Consider the following 22818-nt stretch of genomic DNA (forward strand, 5'->3'; position numbering starts at 1 on the left):
TACAGTTTGCGGTTCTCTGTGTCTGTCACAGAAGAGTGTGCGTGCGCATGCACGACCCATCCCCCACACCACCGACTTGCTAATGCCAATTAGACTCAATCAAACTTCTCTTCTATGTACTATTTCTAACCCATTCAAACTCATTCAAACTCATCTATCTATCTATCTATCTATCTATCTATCTATCTATCTATCTATCTATCTGTCTATCTATCTGTAATCTGATTATTTCTATCTATCTATAGACTTCCCTTCTATGTTCTTTTTCTAACACATTTTAACTCATTCAAACTTATCTAACTTTTCTAATCTATCTATCATCTGACTATTTTAACTAATCTATCTATCTATCTATCTATCTATCTATCTATCTATCTATCTATCTATCTATCTATCTATCTATCATCTGACTATTTCTAACTAATCTATCTACCTATCTATCTATCTATCTATCTATCATCTGACTATTTCTAACTAATCTATATATCTATCTATGTATCTATCATCTGACTATTTCTAACTAATCTATCTATCTATCTATCTATCTATCTATCTATCTATCTATCTATCTATCTATCTATCTATCTATCTATCATCTGACTATTTCTATCTATCTATCTATCTATCTATCTATCTATCTATCTATCTATCTATCTATCTATCTATCTATCTGTAATCTGATTATTTCTATCTATCTATAGACTTCCCTTCTATGTACTATTTCTAACACATTTTAACTTATTCAAACTTATCTAACTTTTCTAATCTATCTGTCATCTGACTATTTTAACTAATCTATCTATCTATCTATCTATCTATCTATCTATCTATCATCTATCTATCTATCTATCATCTGACTATTTATAACTAATCTATCTCTCTATCTATGTATCTATCATCTGACTATTTCTATCTAATCTATCTATCTATCTATCTATCTATCTATCTATCTATCTATCTATCTATCATCTGACTATTTCTAACTAATCTATCTATCTATCTATCTATCTATCTGTAATCTGACTATTTCTATCTATCTATAGACTCAATCATGAATCTATCTATCTATCAATCTATATATCTGTAACTGTCTATCTGTCTGACACTATCTATCTATCTGTCTTTTAAACCTTTTAAACTTAAACTGTTTTAACTTTTTTAACTTCTTAAACTATTTTAAACTTTTCACACTTTTAAACTTTTATCTCCGGCTTTCTCAAGCCAACTTAAAGTTTGTCTAAACAAACTTTTGTATCTAGTTAAGTTGGCTTGAGAAAGCCAACTTACTGATATCCGACTTAAACTTATTATTATTATTATTCTGAGACTAAATTTATCAAACGCTTCTCCTCCTAGAGCTTTAACTCCACTAACTCCAAACTCGGCCCAGACCTTCAGACTGATCTCACGGGGTGTGCTATATCTTTTCTAACTGATCGGACTTATTAATTGCCCCGCAGGGGCAATTAACCGCCCCAAAAATCCCATTTACTTAACATTGAGAGAATTTTGACGGTTTGTTGCGCAGAGAGGGAATTTTGTAGAAACGTTAAATTAACCCTATTTGAAGATGTTTGCAGCCTTTGTTAAAAGATACCATGCACAAGGGTATAAGTTTTACCCCCGGGGCAAGAGAGGTCCCCAATTTGCCCCATTGACATATAATGGGGATTTTGGCGATGAACTAGTCCCGCACCATTTATCGTAGACCCATGAGTGAGGTGTCAAAGCGTGCAGAATATTCGGGAAGAATTTTTCTATGACTCTCCTAAGGGGTGGGCGGTTAATTGCCCCCGCAGGGGGCAATTAACCGTCCCATTGACTTATAATGGGGATTTTAGCGAATTATAACTGGTCCCGCACCGTTCATCGTAAACCAACAAATCAGGTGTCAAACCGTGCGCCTTATTCGGGAATGGGGTGCCGTGACTCTTCTAAGGGGTGGGTGGTTAATTGCCCCCGCAGGGGGCAATTAACCACCCACAGACTTAACATTGAGACCAACTTTGCCCGAGTCCCATGAGTGAGGTGTCAAACCGTGCGCCTTATTCGGGAAAGGGGTGCCGTGACTCTTCTAAGGGGTGGGTGGTTAATTGCCCCCAACATCTTCAAATAGGGTTAATTTAACGTTTCTACAAAATTCCCTCTCTGCGCAACAAACCGTCAAAATTCTCTCAATGTTAAGTAAATGGGATTTTTGGGGCGGTTAATTGCCCCTGCGGGGCAATTAATAAGTCCGATCAGTTAGAAAAGATATAGCACACCCCGTGAGATCAGTCTGAAGGTCTGGGCCGAGTTTGGAGTTAGTGGAGTTAAAGCTCTAGGAGGAGAAGCGTTTGATAAATTTAGTCTCAGAATAATAATAATAACTAGAGAGGTACATTTCCTGAAGAAAATGTGAGTGGTGCTTGCCGTGGCGAAACTCTGACCCTCCATATCTCTACGACAATGGGATCTTGATAGCAACATGCTAATATAGCTAGCATCAAGCTAGCACCATGCTAATCAGCTAAACATCATGCTAATTACACTAGCATGATGCTAGGACCATTCTATACATGTGATTAGCGAAAAGTTAGCATAATGCTAGCGACATGCTAATAGCGTTAGCATTATGCTAGCGATGTGCTGATGAAATTAGCATAAAGCTAGAAACATGCTAATTTTGTTAGCATCATGCTAGCAAAATGCTAATCGCGTTAGCATCATGCTAACAGCATGCTAATGAGGGTGCTAGGGGGCGTGGCTCATGAGCATGATAATAAATGCAAAAGAGTGTCTCTACGACAGTCAGATCCACAGTTAAATCAATGTTAAGTCTGTAGGTGGTTTATTGCCCCCTACGGGGGCAATTAACCACCCACCCCTTAGAAAAGTCACAGCACCCCGTTCCCGAAGATGGGCCGCACGGTTTGACACCTCACTCATGGGACTCAGTCAAAGTTGGTCTCAATGTTAAGTCTGTGGGTGGTTAATTGCCCCCTGCGGGGGCAATTAACCACCCACCCCTTCAAACAGTCAGAGCACCCTACTCCCGAATAAGCCGCACGGTTTGACACCTCATTCGTGGGTCTACGACGAACGGTGCGGGACTGAGTCAAAGTTGTTGTCAGTGTTAAGTCTGTGGGTGGTTAATTGCCCCCTGCGGGGGCAATTAACCACCCACCCCTTCAAACAGTCAAAGCAACCTACTCCCGAATAAGCCGCACGGGTTGACACCTCATTCATGAGTCTACGACGAACGGTGCGGCACTAGTAATTTTTTAAAATTCCCATTATAAGTCAATGGGCAAAGTCGCCAAAATCCCCATTCAAATTCTATGGGGCAACTTTGGGGACCTCTCTTGCCCCGGGTGTCGAACTTATTCCCCTGTGCGGGGTATCATCTGACACAGGCTGCAATCCTCTTCAAATGTGGTAAATCTGACGTCTCTACAAATTTCACTCTCTGCGCTACAATCCGTCAAAGTTGGCCTCAATGTTAAGTCTATGGGATTTTTTGGCCGGTTAATTGCCCCTTGCGGGGGCAATTAACCACCCACCCCTTATAAAAGTCATAGCACCCCATTCCCGTATAAGCCGCACGATTTGACACCTCACTCATGGGTCTATGACAAACGGTGCGGGACTAGTTACGCGCCAAACTTTTGTACGGAAGAATTTTGCAAGATAACAATAGTGATGCTTTGCAAGCACCACTAATAAGTTTAAGTCGGATATCAGTAAGTTGGCTTTCTCAAGCCAACTTAACTAGATACAAAAGTTTGTTTAGACAAACTTTAAGTTGGCTTGAGAAAGCCGGAGATAAAAGTTTAAAAGTGTGAAAAGTTTAAAATAGTTTAAGAAGTTAAAAAAGTTAAAACAGTTTAAGTTTAAAAGGTTTAAAAGACAGATAGATAGATAGTGTCAGACAGATAGACAGTTACAGATATATAGATTGATAGATAGATAGATTCATGATTGAGTCTATAGATAGATAGAAATAGTCAGATTACAGATAGATAGATAGATAGATAGATAGATAGATTAGTTAGAAATAGTCAGATGATAGATAGATAGATAGATAGATAGATAGATAGATAGATAGATAGATAGATAGATTAGATAGAAATAGTCAGATGATAGATACATAGATAGAGAGATAGATTAGTTATAAATAGTCAGATGATAGATGATAGAACAGTCACAGCACCCCATTCCCGAATAAGGCGCATGGTTTGACACCTTACTCATGGGTTTCGGTCAATGTTGGTCTCAATGTTAAGTCTGTGGGTGGTTAATTGCCCCCGCAGGGGGCAATTAACCACCCACAGAATTAACATTAAAACCAACTTTGACCGAAACCCATGAGTAAGGTGTCAAACCATGCGCCTTATTCGGGAATGGGGTGCTGTGACTGTTTGAAGGGGTGGGTGGTTAATTGCCCCCGCAGGGGGCAATTAACCACCCACAGACTTAACATTGAGACCAACATTGCCCGAGTCCCATGAGTGAGGTGTTAAATCGTGCGCCTTATTCGGGGATCGGATGCTGTGACTCTTCTAAGGGGTGGGTGGTTAATTGCCCCCGCAGGGGGCAATTAACCACCCACAGAATTAACATTAAAACCAACTTTGACCGAAACCCATGAGTGAGGTGTCAAACCGTGCGCCTTATTCGGGAATGGGGTGCTGTGACTTTTCTAAGGGGTGGGTGATCAATTGCCCTCGCAGGGGGCAATTAACCCCCCACAGACTTAACATTGAGACTAACTTTGCCCGAGTGCCATGAGTGAGGTGTCAAACCGTGCGCCTTTTTCGGGAATGGTGTGCTATGACTTTTGGTAGGGATCCGTCGCACGGTTTTCCCGAAATTCCCAAATAACCACCCCATTTTCCCCTATTCATTTCAATGGGAAATGGCCCGAAAAAGGGTGAAAACATGGGTCACTTTGAAAGCTTACCGTTCGGCCATAATTTGTCGTAGAAACATCATTCAAAGTTTAAACGGGTCACAAGACTTTGGACTTTTACGGATTGGGTCCATGTTTTGATAACTTTCACGGTTGCTTCACGAGAGCAGTTTAAGTTTGATGAAAATTTTGATTTTTCACCATGCGTGCCACTGTCAACTGCCATATTCACAGAGTGTGAATCGGAGGGTGTCTTTACACTGTCACCACGTCAATATAATACACTCTACGGGCATGAGGATTCAATATGTCATAGTCAGGAAGTTCCTGCCACTCACGGTGAAAGAATTTTTGCGATCGGACCTACGGTTCTCGGTTGGGAAGCGTTTGTTTGAGAGCTTAATTATTACAGTTTGCGGTTCTCTGTGTCTGTCACAGAAGAGTGTGCGTGCGCATGCACGACCCATCCCCCACACCACCGACTTGCTAATGCCAATTAGTCTCAATCAAACTTCTCTTCTATTTCTAACCCATTCAAACTCATTCAAACTCATCTATCTATCTATATATCTATCTATCTATCTGTAATCTGATTATTTCTATCTATCTATAGACTTCCCTTCTATGTACTATTTCTAACACATTTTAACTCATTCAAACTTATCTAACTTTTCTAATCTATCTATCATCTGACTATTTTAACTAATCTATCTATCTATCTATCTATCTATCTATCTGTAACCTGATTATTTCTATCTATCTATAGACTTCCCTTCTATGTACTATTTCTAACACATTTTAACTTATTCAAACTTATCTAACTTTTCTAATCTATCTGTCATCTGACTATTTTAACTAATCTATCTATCTATTTATCTATCTATCTATCTATCTATCTATCTATCTATCTATTTATCATCTATCTGTCTATCTATCATCTGACTATTTATAACTAATCTATCTATCTATCTATGTATCTATCATCTGACTATTTCTAACTAATCTATCTATCTATCTATCTATCTATCTATCTATCTATCTATCTATCATCTGACTATTTCTAACTAATCTATCTATCTATCTATCTATCTATCTATCTATCTGTAATCTGACTATTTCTATCTATCTATAGACTTAATCATGAATCTATCTATCTATCTATCTATCAATCTATATATCTGTAACTGTCTATCTGTCTGACACTATCTACCTATCTGTCTTTTAAACCTTTTAAACTTAAACTGTTTTAACTTTTTTAACTTCTTAAACTATTTTAAACTTTTCACACTTTTAAACTTTTATCTCCGGCTTTCTCAAGCCAACTTAAAGTTTGTCTAAACAAACTTTTGTATCTAGTTTGTAAAATAAAACATATATAGGCATACACAGTTAAATTTTTTGTTTTTTTTTTAATGACAAAGTCTATAACTTTTAGTTATATTTCATTTAAACTCATTTTTATTTGGTATTGATACATAAGTACAATTAAAATAAAAATAAATTATGGGTTTTGAAAATGCTGGGATTGTGTTGATCATTTCCTATATAAGTCCCTTTACATAAGGGCATGTTTTAATGAGAGTTGATGTGAAAAAATGACACGGAAACCACAATTTACTACAAAAGAGCTTGAAATTCTTTTGGAGGAGGTGGGAAACAATCAAATCTTGCTTTTCTCCAAATTAAAAAAACACAGTTACAAATTCTGAAAAAAAAAAAAAAACATGGAATGAAATCGCACAAAAAAATTAATGCTTCTGGAAATTGGTATGAGAGAAGCCCAGAGGAAGTCAGAAACAAGTGGACCAAACAAACAAGTCCAGTGGTGGCCTGAAACTGAACCCCTCCAAAAGCTGCTATGTAATTGTAGTTACTGCAATTCTCCACAACATTGCAGTCAAGTAAAATGTCCCGCTTTTTGATGAGGAAGAGGGGGTCTTACTGGTGCTGCTGTGAATGAGGAAGATGACACTTCTGATGAGGATATATATATATATATATATATATATATATAATTTTTATTTTTTTTAACCTATGAATAGTCCATATTCTACTTCTACTTCTGAGGGCACAACAAAAAAACTTACTTAAAAACTCACCTTTTCTTCGCACAAACGAAACGAAGGCTGTGTTCCAACCGGAACATAAATAATGCTTTCGTAGGGCACTTCGAAGGGAGAATAATTGCGATGGTATCGCTGTTATATCGTTTCAAAGTGAATTTGTAATTAAAATAACCGAAAAACGAATAGCCTAATATCTAAGCACCAAAACATTAAGTTTCCAAATCGCTCAAAGTGGTTGGGAAAATATTTAGAAACTTATAATGCGTAGGGTCATGAACTGTGAATAGAACACACCCAGCCGCGGCAAGGAACTATGCTTCTAACCACAGGTCGAAGGCTGTAGTTCCAACCACGTAAGTTTGCGACGCTGTTTGCGAATGTTCGTTCGAACTATGGTTTCGAGAAACACTGAATTGTTGAACTATGTTGGTAACGACGGAACTTGCGACCATAGTTGGCTAACGATGCTTTTGGGAAACGCACCCCAGATCTGCTAAAATAAGCAGAAATGGCTGAAGTTCACACCAGTCCGCCATCTTCCGTGACTTTTGACATAGGACACAACTTACTAGTATAAAAATAAAACTCAATCCAGAAATAAATGCTTTTTAAGTATATTATTTAAAGTATCACTGAACATACACTACCATTCAAAAGTTTGGGGTCACTTTCTAACTTCATGATCGTTCCTGATTTTTATTTCTTTTTACATTGTAAAGGAATGCTAAAGGCGTCCAAAAAATGCATTAATTTCTTTTAACAAGTTAATGGTGAGATGTGTCTGCTACTTATGCTCTGTAAAGACTTCATAACGCCTCTAATCTGAGGTGCTGTTAATTGGTCATTTTTCAAGCCGATAACTTTAAATAAACTTCTCGTCTGCGGCAGAGGTAGGTTTTGGTCTCGCCCTCCTGGGATGACCTTCATGAGAGCCAGTTTCATTTTGGTGCTTGACGGATTTTGCAAATGCACTTAACAATACTGTTCTTGCAATAAATATTACAGAAAGACTGACCTCTGTGTCTTATAATAACAACTAACTGTTGTTTTTGTTGTTGTTACGTAATTACCTAATTCCATGTGTTATTTTTATAGTTTTGAAATCCCCAGTATTGTTGTAGAATGTAGAAAATAATTCACTAAACAAAAACAGACATTTGCAAGTGACCCCAAACTTTTGAATGGTAGTGTACTGTATATTGGGTCATATTTGTAAAACAAAGGAAAAAACATTAAGACAAACAACATATAAAAAGACAATATTTTAGCAGGTCAGGGAGGATCATCTTGATGCAGTCAGTGTAAGATACACCACTCAGTGTTTTAGCAAGCAAGTATACACCAATCAGTGTAAGCTGCAAGTGCAGCAGGTCAGTGATGATAAACCAGTGCCTGCTGATAAAGACTACCACCTCTCCCCTGATTTACCAGAGTCAAAAATTATGCTAATCACACTGAACAGGTAATCTGGAGTAAAATCAGTAGTAGCATCAGCTCATGCTAGTAATTATTATTGTAGTCAATATTATTTCAAAATAATATTTTCTCAGCCGTATTTTGAATTAATATTGTCTACAGTAATAATTAAAATGAGTAACTAGTTTACTAGCCCGAGCTAATGCTGCCTCTGATTTTTTTCCAGTTTATCTGTTCAGTTGATTTTCACTTGGCTCGGGTCATCATCATCACTGACCCTGAGGTTGCTGGATCCAGACTCACTGTCCCTGACCGTAATGTTAGAGCTGTTAGAGCCTGTGAAACTGTAATTTCCCCTCACGCAAACGGCATAATCTGCTAATCTGAAGAATTTCACAGCATCTGCTTTTAAAGCTTTTTCCTCTTGTCGCATAAATTTTTAGCTCCACCTTTTCTTTTTTTTTTTTTCAATTTTCATCCATGGCAATTATTTATTCTTTGCTGTATTGGGAAATTATCCATATCTCTCCCTCTGTAAATTAAAAGTGAATGGGGGCGTGGTTTCAGAACACGTAATGGAATACGATTACAATACATTCACATGCACACAAACTGTGCCGCTTTGCCCCGGATAGCCAGGGAAAAAAGAGTTCAGAGCCAACAATAGCGTTCAGCACAAAACCTCTATCAGCCTTTTTCAGCATCAAAAAATTACAATACAAAACATACAGTAAAAGTAAAGAAAAGGATAAAACAATAGAGCGTTTCAGTGGGGAGCAGCACAGCTGAGTAAAAGTTTTTTTAAAGTAAATAAAATAGAATAAATCTAAATAAAATCTGAATAAAATCTGTAAAAAGAAAACAACCACAATACAATATACAGACTATGCTACACATAATATCTTTCTATCTATCATCTATCTGTAAGTCCCGCAGCTGAGTGAAAAACTACTGACATAAGTGGAAGTTTAGTATACTTTAAGTAATTGCACTTTAAAAAATTAGTGGTAATTAAATACTATTAAGTAATATTAAATAATGAAAAGTAATATTTAACAAGTAGTAATGATATTGCACATGAAGACAATTGCACAGAAGTTATTGCAAGTAATAAAGTGATTTAACACCCATTTAGAGAACAACAAAGGATATTGCACATAATGTTTTAACACCTGGTAAGAACATTGCACAGTATTGCACATAGTAGACTGTTGCACATCATATCAAAAAGAATGCACTGAAGCACTAAAGCAGCAAGCTATTGTACGGATTACTGTGTGGGTGTGTGACTAAGGGAGGAGTTGTAGAGTCTGATGGCAGTGGGAAGGGAGGATTTTCTGTGGCTTTCGATGGAACACTTTAAGCTGGTAAGTCTGTGACTAAAGGTACTTCTCAGTTCGTCCACCACATTGTGGAGTGGGTGATTGACTGAAGTCTGCACAATGTTCTCTTTTCCAGCCACAGTTTCCATGTTGTCCAGTTCCTCGCCCACCACAGAGCCAGCTTTCTTGATCAGTTTGTTAAATATCTTCATATCTGAAACGTTCATGCTACCACACCAGCACACCACAGCATAAACACAGACTCTAAAAGATCTAAGCCCACGTAGGAAGTACAGCCTATTTTGACCCCTCTTGTATGTGACCAGAAAGTTCTTGGACCAGTCCAGCTTATTGTCAATGTGCACACCCAAGTATTTGTAATTCTGAACAATCTCCACATCCACCCCTCTAATGGACAGGGAAGTGACAGAAGATCGTGATCTTCGCAAGTCCACCACCAGTCCTTTGGTCTTTTTGATGTTGAGCCTAAGCTGATTCAGCTCGCACAAATCTGTTCACAGCCATCCTGTATTCCAAGTCATCCCCACCCTTGATACATCCGACTATTGCTGAGTCATCTGAGAATTTTGGCAGGTGACAGCCCTCCATGTTGTATTGGAAGTCAGATGTATACAGGGTGAAGAGAAACGGTGACAGAACCAGTGTGCTCCAGTGCTACACAGTACCGTGTCAGACTTACTTCTCTGTAGCCGTACGCACTGTGGCCTATCAGTCAGGTAGTCCATAATCCACAACTAAGGGAGCATGAACCTGCATAGCAGACAGTTTGCTCCCCAGCCGGGCTGGCTGAATAGTATATATATAGTTGCTATTATTAATAATAGCATATATATGCTATTATGAATAATAGCAACTCATAAAGAGCAACATACTGTACATACATGATGTGATATTTAACATAGTTTTGGCCATTACAAAACACACTCTCTTTATCGCCGGCGCCTGTACAATTAATAAACTCATCTATCTGCGTAAAAAAGAAATGCAATATTATAGTTTCCGTCATTTTTAAAATAAATTTACGTACTGACTGGGCCGGCCACATTGACCAGCAGCCCACCAGGAGAACGCCCGGTACTCCAGACGGCCATTTCGCCACTGCCTAGCACGTTATTGCTAGCTGTAGCGGCGGTCCGTGGAGCAGGTATCAGGGAAACTAATCGATGTTATAGGATCAGCCAATAGGCATGCAGGTCCAACCCACTGGCGCTGATTGACAGAACGACTCATCCTGCTGAAAAGTCCATCCTGCTGAGAGTGCAATATATTTCACAATAATAAGTCTTTTTTCAAAATATGTTCCATTATTTCACAATATCATTCTCATATTACATGTATGTGTCTTATTTATTCATAGAGTTATTTATTTCATCATGTCCTATTTATTTATTTAATTTTGAACACTTTGGAGTTCCATAGTTCACGCTGCTGACCCATGACTGTATAGCGACAAACAGTTCAAATCACATCATCAAGTTTGCTGATGCCACGACTGTGGTGGGTCTCATTAGCAAGAACTATGAGTCAGCATACAGAGAGGAAGTGCAGAGTCTACAGTGCAACAGACTGGTGTAAGAACAACAACCTGTCTCTGAATGTCGACAAGACGAAGGAGATGGTTGTTGACTTTAGGGGGACACAGAGCGACCAGTCTCCGCTGAGCATGTGACTGTGGAGACAATTCCTGGGTGCCCACCTGGAGAAGAACCTCATCTGGTCCCTCAACACTAGCTTCTTGCACAAGCATCTTTTCCTCCTAAGAAGACTAAGAAAGGTCCAACTTCCACCACCGATCCTCACCACCTTCGATAGAGCATGAGAGCATCCTGAGCAGCTGCATCACTGTTCGGTTTGAGAATTGGTCCATTTCAAACCGCAAGACCCTACAGCGGATAGTAAGGACAGCAGAGAAGATCGGGGTCTCTTTTCGCTTTATCTTCCCCTCTCTCTTTTAAAGACATCTACACCTAACGCTGCATTCACAAAGCCACCAGCATCGTGGCTGATCAAACCCACCCATCAAACACACTCTTCACCCTCCTGCCATCTGAAAAAAGGTACAGGAGCATTCGAGCATACACATCCAGACTGTGAAGCAGTTTTTTTTTTCCCACAAGCCATCTGTCTTCTCAACAAAAAGGGACTGTACTGATAAAACACACACACACACACACACACACACACTCACTACCTCAAAACATTGAGACTGGACTTATTAATCAACACACGCAAAAACACACTGATGAACAATATCAAACTATTGTACCAACCTGTAAATGCACAATATTAATAAGTGGCCAATTTGCACAAGCTGTTTTTATCTTTGGTGCTACTTACGGAACATTTACTGTTGACTGTTTCTCCTCCCACTACCTCAACTCATCACCTCATTACCACAGAGTATTGTAATGTCATTTTGTTGCATTGTCACTTTATAGCTCTTGTTTGCACATTTGCACGTGCACTTTATGTTGTCTCTTTTGTATAAAAACATAGATAGTTCTCTGTTTAACTAAAAATGTCAATCTATCCTGTCCCAGCTAGCTGGCTAATTAGGTCTCCAAGATAGCCAATTAGTTTTTTTGTTAATTTATGTTGTCATGTCTTGTCTCAGCTAGCCAGCTAATTGGATTTCTTTGTTAGCTAGTTAGTTTCTGTTAATTTATTTTGTTTATTTATGTTGTATGTAGCACATTGGTGCATAGTTTGCTATTGTGTTTTTGTTATTTTTTGTTATAGACCTATTGCACTGACACCCGTGGTCACAAAGTGCTTTGAGAAGCTGGTCGTAAAGCACATAAAGGACTGCCTCTCACCCAGCTTATGCCTTATAGGCAACTTATACTTTGCCTATAAGGCAAACAGGTCCACAGAGGATGCGATTTCCACTGCCCTCCACTCTGCTCTGCATCATCTGGAGGACCCTGGGACTTCAGTAAGGATGCTCTTCATAGACTTCAGCTCGGCTTTTAATACCATTATTTCAGACATCCTTATAGACAAACCTGGACTTCCTTCCTGCTACATGTGCATGGATCAGAAACATTCTCACTGACCAACCACAGTCTTTTAAGGTTGGCCACCAGAGCTCATCCTCCCTTTCACTCAGGGATGTGTCTGAGCCCTCTCTTATACACCATTTATACTAGTGACTGCACTACTATGCATTCCTGTAACACCATCATCAAATTTGCAGACGACACCACTCTGGTTGGAACTCATCACTAACGATGATTACTCCGCCTACAAAGATGAGGTCCAGCGTCTGATAAAATGGTGTGAATACAACAGTCTAACCCTCAACACCATGAAAACCAAGGAAGTGATCATGGTGACTACTGTATGTGGAGAGAGTGTCCTCCTTTAAATTCCACAGGACCCACATCTCCGAGGACCTGTCTTGGACCACAAACACAACCGCCCTAGTGAAGAAAGCCCAACAGCATCTCCATTCCCTGAGGGTCCTAAGATGAAACATGCTGCAGAGTGACCTGCTGGTGTCCTTCTATCGAGCCACAATCGAGAGTTTGCTCATACACGCCATCCCCGTGTGGTACACTGGGTGTATGGCAGCTGACAAGAAGAAACTCTAGAGGGTCACTAGAACAGCAGAGAAGGTGATTGCCGGTCCTCTCCCCTCCCTGCACTCCATTGCCAGCTCATGATGTCTTTCCAGAGCCAGGGCGATTATAAAAGACCACCTCCATCCTAACCACCACCTATTTAACATGCTGCCCTCTGGAAAAAGGTTCAGCTCCATTAGCTGCAAAACTAACAGACTTAAAAATAGTTTTTACCCGTGGGCTGTCAGAACTTTTAATGCACCAGAACACTGACACCACTCCTTTAATCTTCCCCCATGAATGATGGTGACCTTGAGTGTATGCATGTGTGCGTGAGTGTGTGTGGGTGTAAGTGTCGCGTGAGCAGACTTCTCCCACGCCGTTATTCCATTGCTGCTACTAACCATGTGCAATTTGTCGGCAGATGTGCAATTACCATTCTACTCAATAGTTTTAATTATTCTAGAATATAATGTTTTTTTTTATATTGTTATTTCTTGTACTGACACTTGCACCTTTTTGGCCTTGCTGGCTAATTTCGTTGTTCAGGCAATTGTACAATGAAAATAAAAAGTTTAAGTCCAAGTCTTAATTTATGTCGTTAATTTATTTTGTATGTAGCACCTTGGTGCTTAGTTAGCTAGTTTGTTTTTGTTAATTTATGTTGTAAATTGATGTTGCATGTAGCACCTTGGTCCTGGAGAAACGTTGTTTCCTTTCACTGTGTACTGAACTGTATATGGTTGAAGTGACAATAAAGCCTACTTGAACTTGATTTATGTTGTTAATTTAGGTTGTATGTAGCACTTTCGTCCTAGAGGAACATTGTTTCGTTTCACTGTGTACTGAACTGTATATGGTTGAAGTGACAATAAAAGTGTACTTGACTTGACTTGAGATTGGTGGTTAGAACTAACAGGCAAAACCACAATGAACATCAAGACTTGCCTATTGCTAAAGAGCTATGGAGCACTGCTGCAACAATATTTAGAAAATTTACTTACACCCTATAAAGTTGTAAGTAAGGAATGTTCCAGATGATTCTTGCCAGTTCTCACAGCAATATGTCCACACTTCTTGTTGCTGATGTTGCATCAGATTTGCCATTAGCTCTTTGCATGGGGCAATTTATTAAATTTTTTAAACATGAAGAATATTGTTTTGAATAAGTGATAATAGTAGTTCTTAAAATGAATCAGTAGTTACTCCATTCTCAAATATTTTGATTAAAATATATAAAAAATATTAAACTTAAATATTAAAAATAAACTTAAATAATAGTTAAAATTTACGGAATATGTCTTAGTCAATCATGTATGTGACTTTCATAGATCTTATTAACCTTTTTATTATTGCAATATTTACAAGTGTATTGTAAAAGTATATATATATATATATATATATATATATATATATATATATATATATATGTTGTTGGTCTTTCAACTGCTCCCAGCAAGGGGTTGCCACAGCGGAATATCCAGTCCGCACAACTTGGCACAGGTTTTACGTCGGATGACCTTCACAAACTGCCAGGATATGTATGCTGATAAGCAGAACTGTATTAAACTATAGAATTTTAATCTTGTTGTTAAATAACAGTTCCTTTTATACTGGAACTTAAATTTTTAATATAAGCATATATAAAAATGATTAAGCATGGCATAACCAGTAAAACAGCAAACACTTTATTATTCCATTGGATTTAGGCAAAAAAGTGCTTTGGATCTAATTTAAAACAGATTTACTCCTTGACAATATTGGGGCTGAAGGCATGCTGGACAGCGTTTGTGAGCTCCTGAGCGTACAAGTCATATCTCCCCGTCATCTGCAAAAAAAAAAATAATTCACTTACAGCACACAAATTTGACAGCTGCACATAATACTCACATCCTTACTGAATGTTTGTAGTTGGCAATGATAATAACTGCAATAAGCTATGTGAACTTAACAGTATGAGTTAATGAAAAAAAAATGTTGAAGGAAGAAGAAAATACACTTAAATACAGCACAAACCTTCAAACTTAGGTTTGTGGTTATAGTTTATACAGTATCTAAGATATATTTCTTAACGCACCTTAAAATTCCATTTGTCTGCAATTTGTCGGTTCAGGTTCAAATCTAGTTCTGCTACCAGTAACCCATCTTTGGTTCTGGATAGACCTGGTGACCTACTGCCATCAGGTGCAGCCACATAGCTGGAGCCATAAAAGTGACCAAAGTCACAATGAGCTGTGGAACATATTTTTATATGTAAGGAATACATTTACATTTCTAATAAAACTTGACACCACATGTTTATATTAAAGCTTTGTCCAACTGTAAAAGACACTAAAATCTATGGTATCTAGGGGTGCAGTGGTGTTCAAAATAATAGCAGAGTGTTAAAAAAGGTGAGTAAAGCTCCATATCTATATAATAACTTTTAATTTAAAACAAACAAATGCATTGGACACCCTGCACATTCTATTCTGAATCACAACATGACAAAAATGTGCTAAATGTATTATTAGTTTAATGTAAGTAAAGAAAAACTAATATTAGCCTGTTCAAAAAAATAGCAGTGTCATCATTCATCTTTACAAAGTGATGAATTTGCCTTTTAAACAAAAATGCTTCAAGTTTAATCTTTCTTGTGCATCTCTGAACTTATATTTAGTTGTATAATCATGCTTTCTGAGAACTGCTTCACATCTGTGACAATCGTACTACATGCCACAATTCCTCTGCATTTCTTGGTTTTGCCACAGAAACAGCATTTTTATTGTCAGGCCACAACTTTTCTACTGGATTAGGGTCTGGGGATTGGGTTGGCCACTTCATAACATCAATCTTGTTGGTCTGAAACCAAGATGCTGCTTGCTTACTGGTGTGCTTGAGGTTGTTATCTTGTTGAAACACCTATTTCAAGGGCATTTCCTTTTTGGCATAAGGCAACATGACCTCTTTAAGTATTCTGATGTACTTAAATTGATCCATGATCCCTGAAATGTGATAAATAGGCCCAACCCCATAGTGTGAGAAGCATCCCCATTTCATGACGCTTGTGCCTCTATGCTTCACTTTCTTCACAGTGTACTGTGGCTTGAATTCAATGTTTGGGGGTCGCCTGACAAACTGTCTGCACAATCTTGCTTTCATCAGTCCACAAAATATTGCATAATTTCTCTGTAGGCCAGTCAGTGTGTTCTTTGAGGAACTGTAACCTCTTCAGCACATGACAATGGCACTTTGTGAGGGCTTCTTGCTGATAGCTTGGCTTTACATAGCCATCTTTTAATAGTAACAGTACTCACAGATAACTTTAGATGTTCTTTGTGTCAATTTTGTTATTCTTTGATCCATTTGAATGGTAGTTTTCTGTTTTCTTCCATGTCTTTCTGGTTTTGGTCTCAATTTTAAAGCTTAAAAATGATTTGGTATAATTTTAGCAGAGCAGCCTATTTTTGTATGTTTTACCCATCACTAACTCAACTTTTGAATCAAAGTACGCTGTGCTTCTGAACAATGTCTGGACAACCCATTTTAACTCTCTAATTGAACTCCACACTGCTATTTTTTTGAACAGGCTAATATTTGTTTTTCTACACTTACATTAAACTAATAAAAAATTTAGTACATTTTTTTTTATGTTGTGATTCAAAATAGAATGTGCAGCGTGTCCAATGCATTTATGTGATTTAAAAGTTATTATATGGTTATCTAAGATTGGAATTTCAGCTTTCAGTTCCCAATAATTACATCTACATGTATTAAGCAAATTGATAAAAGAACATAATCTATTTATTTATTTATTTTTTACTGTGGCAGACAACCCAAATGTTAGTTAAGAAAAAGTCTTGGAATTTAAGAAAGACAATCATTTGTATGTTTTTCAAAACAAATAGTGCTAAGGGAAATAAACATGTTGGATCCAGTTGCCAGGTATTGCCCACTCTTCCCTAAGATTCCTAGCTTTGATAAGGTGCTGCTAAAGAGGATTTCATTTCAAAGGTGATCACATTTGTAAAATCTTTGATAGTAGTAGATTCAAATCTGAACTCTCTCTCTGTTGTTGAGCTAACTTATGTTTAATCTCGGCTAGTGTGTAGGACTTGCTTACACATGAATTTGGGACTTTTAGAGATGTTTTACCTGATAACTGAATGACTTGGTCAATCAATCAATCAATACAACTTAGACAAGTTATTAACATCTGTTTTATCAGCTTCAAGCCCTTTAATAAATAGAATGCGGCCTAATTATGGAAATTTACTTTAAGCTCATTTTATACAGCCACGTTTCTCTCTATTGTGTGTTTACATGCAAAACTAAAAGTGAAACATGAGAAAAACACATTTCTTCTGTTTTCCTTCTTTAAATATCTGCATTGTCCTCTTTTTAAATATGGTTTGGAATGACTTGGGTTAATGGTGTTAACAAGTAAAAGGGGTTGGTAATTTTCCTTTGATTCTGTAAAGCTGCTTTGCGACAATGACCATTGGTAAAAGCGATATACAAATAAAATTTTATTGGATTAATTAAGACCCTCCTTGAGTTCAGCTATGCCCAGGATTTACCATTTTGCATTTGGCAACAGCAAACTAGTGTTGTAAGTTGAGTACTAGACAGCTACAGCCTGACAAAACTGTGAAAGGCCAATAAACTGTGTAAGGCTGTAAGAGTTAACCCCTAGAGGGTGCCAATGCCCAATGAGTATGTTTATTGTTTTGTAGTTTGTTTGATTTGAACTACGTATCCCAGAATGCATCTCGGTCAAGTTCAGTCAGGCGTCTAGCATTTGTTGTTGTTACTGTTATTTTGGTTGTTTTCGTAACAGAGAGTGTATTAAAATTCCTTCCTTCCTCCTCCTTAGCCTCAGCTCGACATAGAAGACATTGCACCTCCTCCTCAGCTCTACAGCAAGGACATCGCGCTTTCTCCTCCTCCAGCTCAGCTCGACACAGAGGACAACGCATTTCCTTCTTCTCCATCAGACATCGAGTACGTCGTGCTAATGCTGCCGCTCGACATCACGTTTCTTTCTCCTCCATCTGGCTTCGAGATCGTCGTGCCCGATCCTCAGCCTGGCTTCGAGATCGTCATGACCACTACTTAGCCAGGGCCAGAGGAATTCGTGCCAGCTGGGCTGCCCGGCTCTAAAGCTATGTATCCCAGAATGCACCTCGGTCAGGTCATAGAAGAGCGCACCTGAACTGAGGCGAGTGATTAAGTGGATGACTATAAATAGTCTTTAGTCTGAACTTCAGTCAGGCATCTAGCATTTGTTGTTGTTACTGTTATTTTGGTTCTTTTTGTAACAGAGAGTGTATTAAAGTTTGCTATAATGCTCTAATGAGTATTGTTTCAGTTGTGACTTTAAGATAACTAATAAAACAATATCTTTCAACTGTCACTTGGCCTTCTGCATTTATGACACGCAAACCCAGACAGCCAAAATGTGACAGGCCAATAAACAAGATAACATGCTGAATATACACTACCGCTCAAAAGTTTGGGATAACTTGCAAATTTCTTTGTTTTTGTTGTCATTTATTTTCTGCATTCTACAACAATACCTGGGATTTTAAAACAATGAAATCCATGAAATTAGGGAATTATGTAACAGCATCAAAGAAAAGAGATTAAAGTTATGGAGCAGCCAGTTGTTAGTTTAAGACACAGAGGTCAGCCTTTCTGGAATAGTTCTTGCAAGAACAGTAATGTCAAGTGCATTTGCAAAACCCATCAAGTACCTTGATAAAACTAGCTGCTCTGTAAAGCCTTCATAACTTTAATCTATTTTCTAAGGTGCTGTTAATTGATGATTTTTGAGGCTGGTAACTTTAAATTCACTTCTCATAATGGTATTCATGAAAGCAGGGTTTCATCCTGGTGCTTGATGGATTTTGCAAATGCACTTGATAACATTGTTCTTGTAAAACCTATTCCAAAACAGATGACCTGTGTGTCATCCGTTTTGGACAACTGACTGATATTATTGTCCATATGTGGCTTTACAGACTGAAGCAGTGCAGTTGAAGTACTACACTCAGATGCAGTTTGTTAGCATGCTCTCAATGGTACAGTGATAAAAGTTATCCAGTATCCTGGAGTACAGGTGGGAGTTTTATGTCTCCTCGGGTAAGTCCTCAGAGAAAAGCAAACATTAATCGGATTTAATTTTGGCCAACTGTCATAAGCCTTGCGTTTTATTTTAGTCATTTAATGCAATTCTTAATGGTCCCCAAATTGTCATTGTCTTATGCAGTGTGTGAAAACTTTCTCCAGTTTTATATTGATAAGGTTTCTTCTACGAGGGCTCTTATTACATCTCCTGCATGTACCCCCTCAATCTATCTCCTTATCAGCTCTGCTGTTTTTAACCAGTTTGATCCCATCTCTCTTTCCTTTCTGTTAAAGGGGTCATACGGTTCTACATGCACTTTTTCCAGCTGTTTGGACTGAACTGTGTGTTAGGAGAGTGTGTACACAACCACTCTACAATGATAAAGAGCTGCCCAGTGATTTTCTTTTCATTTATTAAAATAAGATGCCCCTTCTGAAATCAGGCCAATCTCAAATGCCTGTCGATGTGACACCACACCGACAGAGGCCGCTCCTACTATGGTTGATCGACCCGTCTCGAGTGAGAAGAAGCTGTCGGCCATTGTTTTTCAGCAAAATGTTGCCTAAGCGAGTGTGGTGTACAGTTGTTGGGTGTAATAGCGAACACAGCAGTCGTCATTCACTACCGACATCTGAGCCGCTGAGGACGCAGTGGCTAAATTTTGTTTTTGAAGCTAACGTCCCCGGCGATCTACCTAAATGCGTTCATGTTTGCGCTAATCATTTTTCACCAGACTGCTTTATAAACGCGGGTCAATATAAAGCAGGTTTTGCTAGAAAGCAGCTCCTAAAAAAGGGATCTGTACTAACGCTTCGTGTTCCTGCTTCATCTTTACCAGGCTCGGTGAGTGTAATTTCTTTTTCTATGAATCTTTGCAGATCGCCTTTTCTAATAATCACGATGAATGCAGAGTGTAAGTTAACTTACACTCTCATAGAACATGGTTATGTTATCTTCTCTATGTACATCCGTCTCTATATAATTCCTAATCGCACGTTTATAATAAACAATGCATTAAGGTGATTGTCTAGTTGCAAACTGTGTACGTAGTCGAAAAACTATATTATGCTTACCTTTGTAATGCTAGATGGTTTATAACAGTGTCTGTCAATGTTTAAGAAGTCATGTAAACACATAAGTAAACACATCGCGTTCGTATCTCTCTCAGTAAGCTTCTCTGCTTTTGTTGTTTTTGCTCGCGGCAGCGTAACAGCCCGTTAATTCATGCCCATGCAGTGATGAGAAAGACAAACGGGTTGATGCATGTCCATTCTTTTAATTTCTGCGTTGTCAGGAGATATTACAAACATCTGGGTGGGTTCCATACTTAAATTAAACCAAAAACTACTTAAGAAAACAGGCTCAGACCCGACCCATGTTTTTCATAGCTTCTACGTCAAGCCTCGAGGGGGAAAATGCATCTGCACGCACAAAGGAGTAGTAACTAGCGCTGCCTGACGAGAGAAGGAGAGATTGCTGTGGATCATTTTCTTTCGAAGATTTTTTAACCGGATTATCTTTGACTCGACATATTCCCCGGACTTCTCATCCTCCGTCATCGGCTTCTCGGACTTCATTAACCCTTCATTAAATTTATTATATGTAGTTTGTAAATATTGTTTATATCTTTGTTTGGTTGTGGTGCACCTTTTTTCTTTTAGTTTATTTAGTTCTGTATAATACATGTTTGCTTTATCTACTTGTTTGTGTTTGTCCTTTTTGCTCACCAGCCTTTTAACGCAACACCGACACAAAGATAAAAGACCTCTCGATTTTTGTAGCCACAGTTAATATAAAATTACCTGGTCGTTATACGGTATCTGCCATCTTTTCTATGTATTAACAGGTCTTCAGAACTGTCATTCAGTTATGGTAATCGGCGTTTAGTTTTTCCGACACACGCTCTAGCGGTAGACCAATCATAAAGGACCGTACTATCTGACCAATCACAGAAGTGAGGGCTCACAGAAAGGAGGGGTTTAAATAGACTGAATCTTCGAACTGCTTCACACGAGTCATTTACGAATCATTTAAAAATGGGGTAAAATTAAATCAATTTTTGGAGAAAACTTAAGTGTTTTTTGACCTTGAATATATGTAAACCTGTTTTAAGAGACTCATTAAGCAATATTAGCAACCTTTAAAATGGCATTATAGGGGCACTTTAATATTATAAAGCCTGCAGGTTTTCCTGCTGATCCCATTCCTCCACATCTTTTTAAAAAGTTGGTTCCCATTCTAGGTCCTATAGTTTTAAATATTATAAATAGTAGCTTTTGGATCTGGGGTGGTACCCAGAAATTTTAAACATGCAGCCTTTGTTAAAAAAAAACTAATTTTGATCCATCTGTGTTATCTAATTACAGACCAATCTCCAAGCTACCATTTCTAAGATTCTGGAAAAGGTATTTTTTACACAAGTAATAAGTTATTTTGGTGAGCATGGAATTCTTGAGGTCTTTCAGTCTGGTTTCAAGGCTCTTCACAGTACTAAAACAGCTCTGTTAAGAGTCCTAAATAACATTTATTGTATTACCGATTCTGGTGACTCTGCGATTCTTCTGCTGCTTAATTTAACAGCTGCCTTTGATACAGTAGAACATGACATTCTTCTGCCACGCTTAGAACACTGGGTGGGAATTAGGGGGACAGTTCTAGACTGGTTTAGGTCCTATCTTACTGATAGAACTTTTTCTGTTAGCCTTGGAGATCTTGAGTCACATCAGCTCCTTTTACATATGGGGTCCCACAGGGGTCTTTTACATATGGGGTCCCACAGGGGTCTACAACAGATTGTATAAGGTGGGGTAGGGTGTGACTCTATAAGCATTGGTCACACCATAATTCAGGCTTTTGTCCTTTAGTAAAGCAGGAGACATTCTGTTGAAACTTTGGCAGAACAGATCTTACACTGCATTGATTAAAATCCCTAGTGACTATAAAGGCTCTGTCAGGATGCACTGTCTGCAGATAGTTAGCACTGAGGTTTTTCATGGCTGTGCTAGCCTTAGCACTCAAATGGCATACTACACAGTTAATACACTATGCATGTGAACTTGTGGTAAATAAAAGGGCCGGAATTATTTTAGGCTCAGCAGAGCAATGAGATAAAACAGTGACAAAGACAATGCACCATGTTTATATAAATACATAAGCCCCCACCTGTTTTCATCTGTGCATGGTGCTTCTCTATCAGCCCTGAAAATTGTGCTCCCTTTGAGCTCCAGAGTTTAGGATACCACTGTTAATCAGTCTACATGTGAGGGTCCAGATCCTCAGCTTATACAGTTTGTTCTCGTGAGAAAAATACTTTTAAGCACCAGTCGATGAGTCGATAGTCCATTGCCTTTTCCTTGTCTCTGTCTACAGTCTCTATGTCAAAGCTGGACCTACTGTGTTGTATGTTGCTTATAGGCTCTGCTGGTGACTT

The 22818-nt window shown here is 38.4% G+C and overlaps 1 protein-coding gene across 2 annotated transcripts in view; it reads right to left on the reverse strand.

Moving 5' to 3' along the window:
- Positions 1-14951: 14951 nt before the first annotated feature.
- Positions 14952-22818, reverse strand: part of upb1 (ureidopropionase, beta) — a 193407-nt gene continuing 185540 nt past the window's right edge. For both annotated transcript variants that reach the window (XR_008361122.1, XM_053504040.1), the window contains 2 exons: positions 15357-15511; positions 14952-15107 (listed from right to left, as the gene is read on the reverse strand). Coding sequence is in view for 1 of the 2 variants with exons in the window: in XM_053504040.1 (XP_053360015.1) it covers positions 15024-15107; positions 15357-15511 (239 nt within the window). In the remaining variant the exon portion in view is untranslated. The remainder of the gene's footprint in view (positions 15108-15356; positions 15512-22818) is intronic.

Source organism: Clarias gariepinus, chromosome 9 (genome assembly GCF_024256425.1).
Source record: "Clarias gariepinus isolate MV-2021 ecotype Netherlands chromosome 9, CGAR_prim_01v2, whole genome shotgun sequence".
Classification (NCBI taxonomy): domain Eukaryota; kingdom Metazoa; phylum Chordata; class Actinopteri; order Siluriformes; family Clariidae; genus Clarias; species Clarias gariepinus.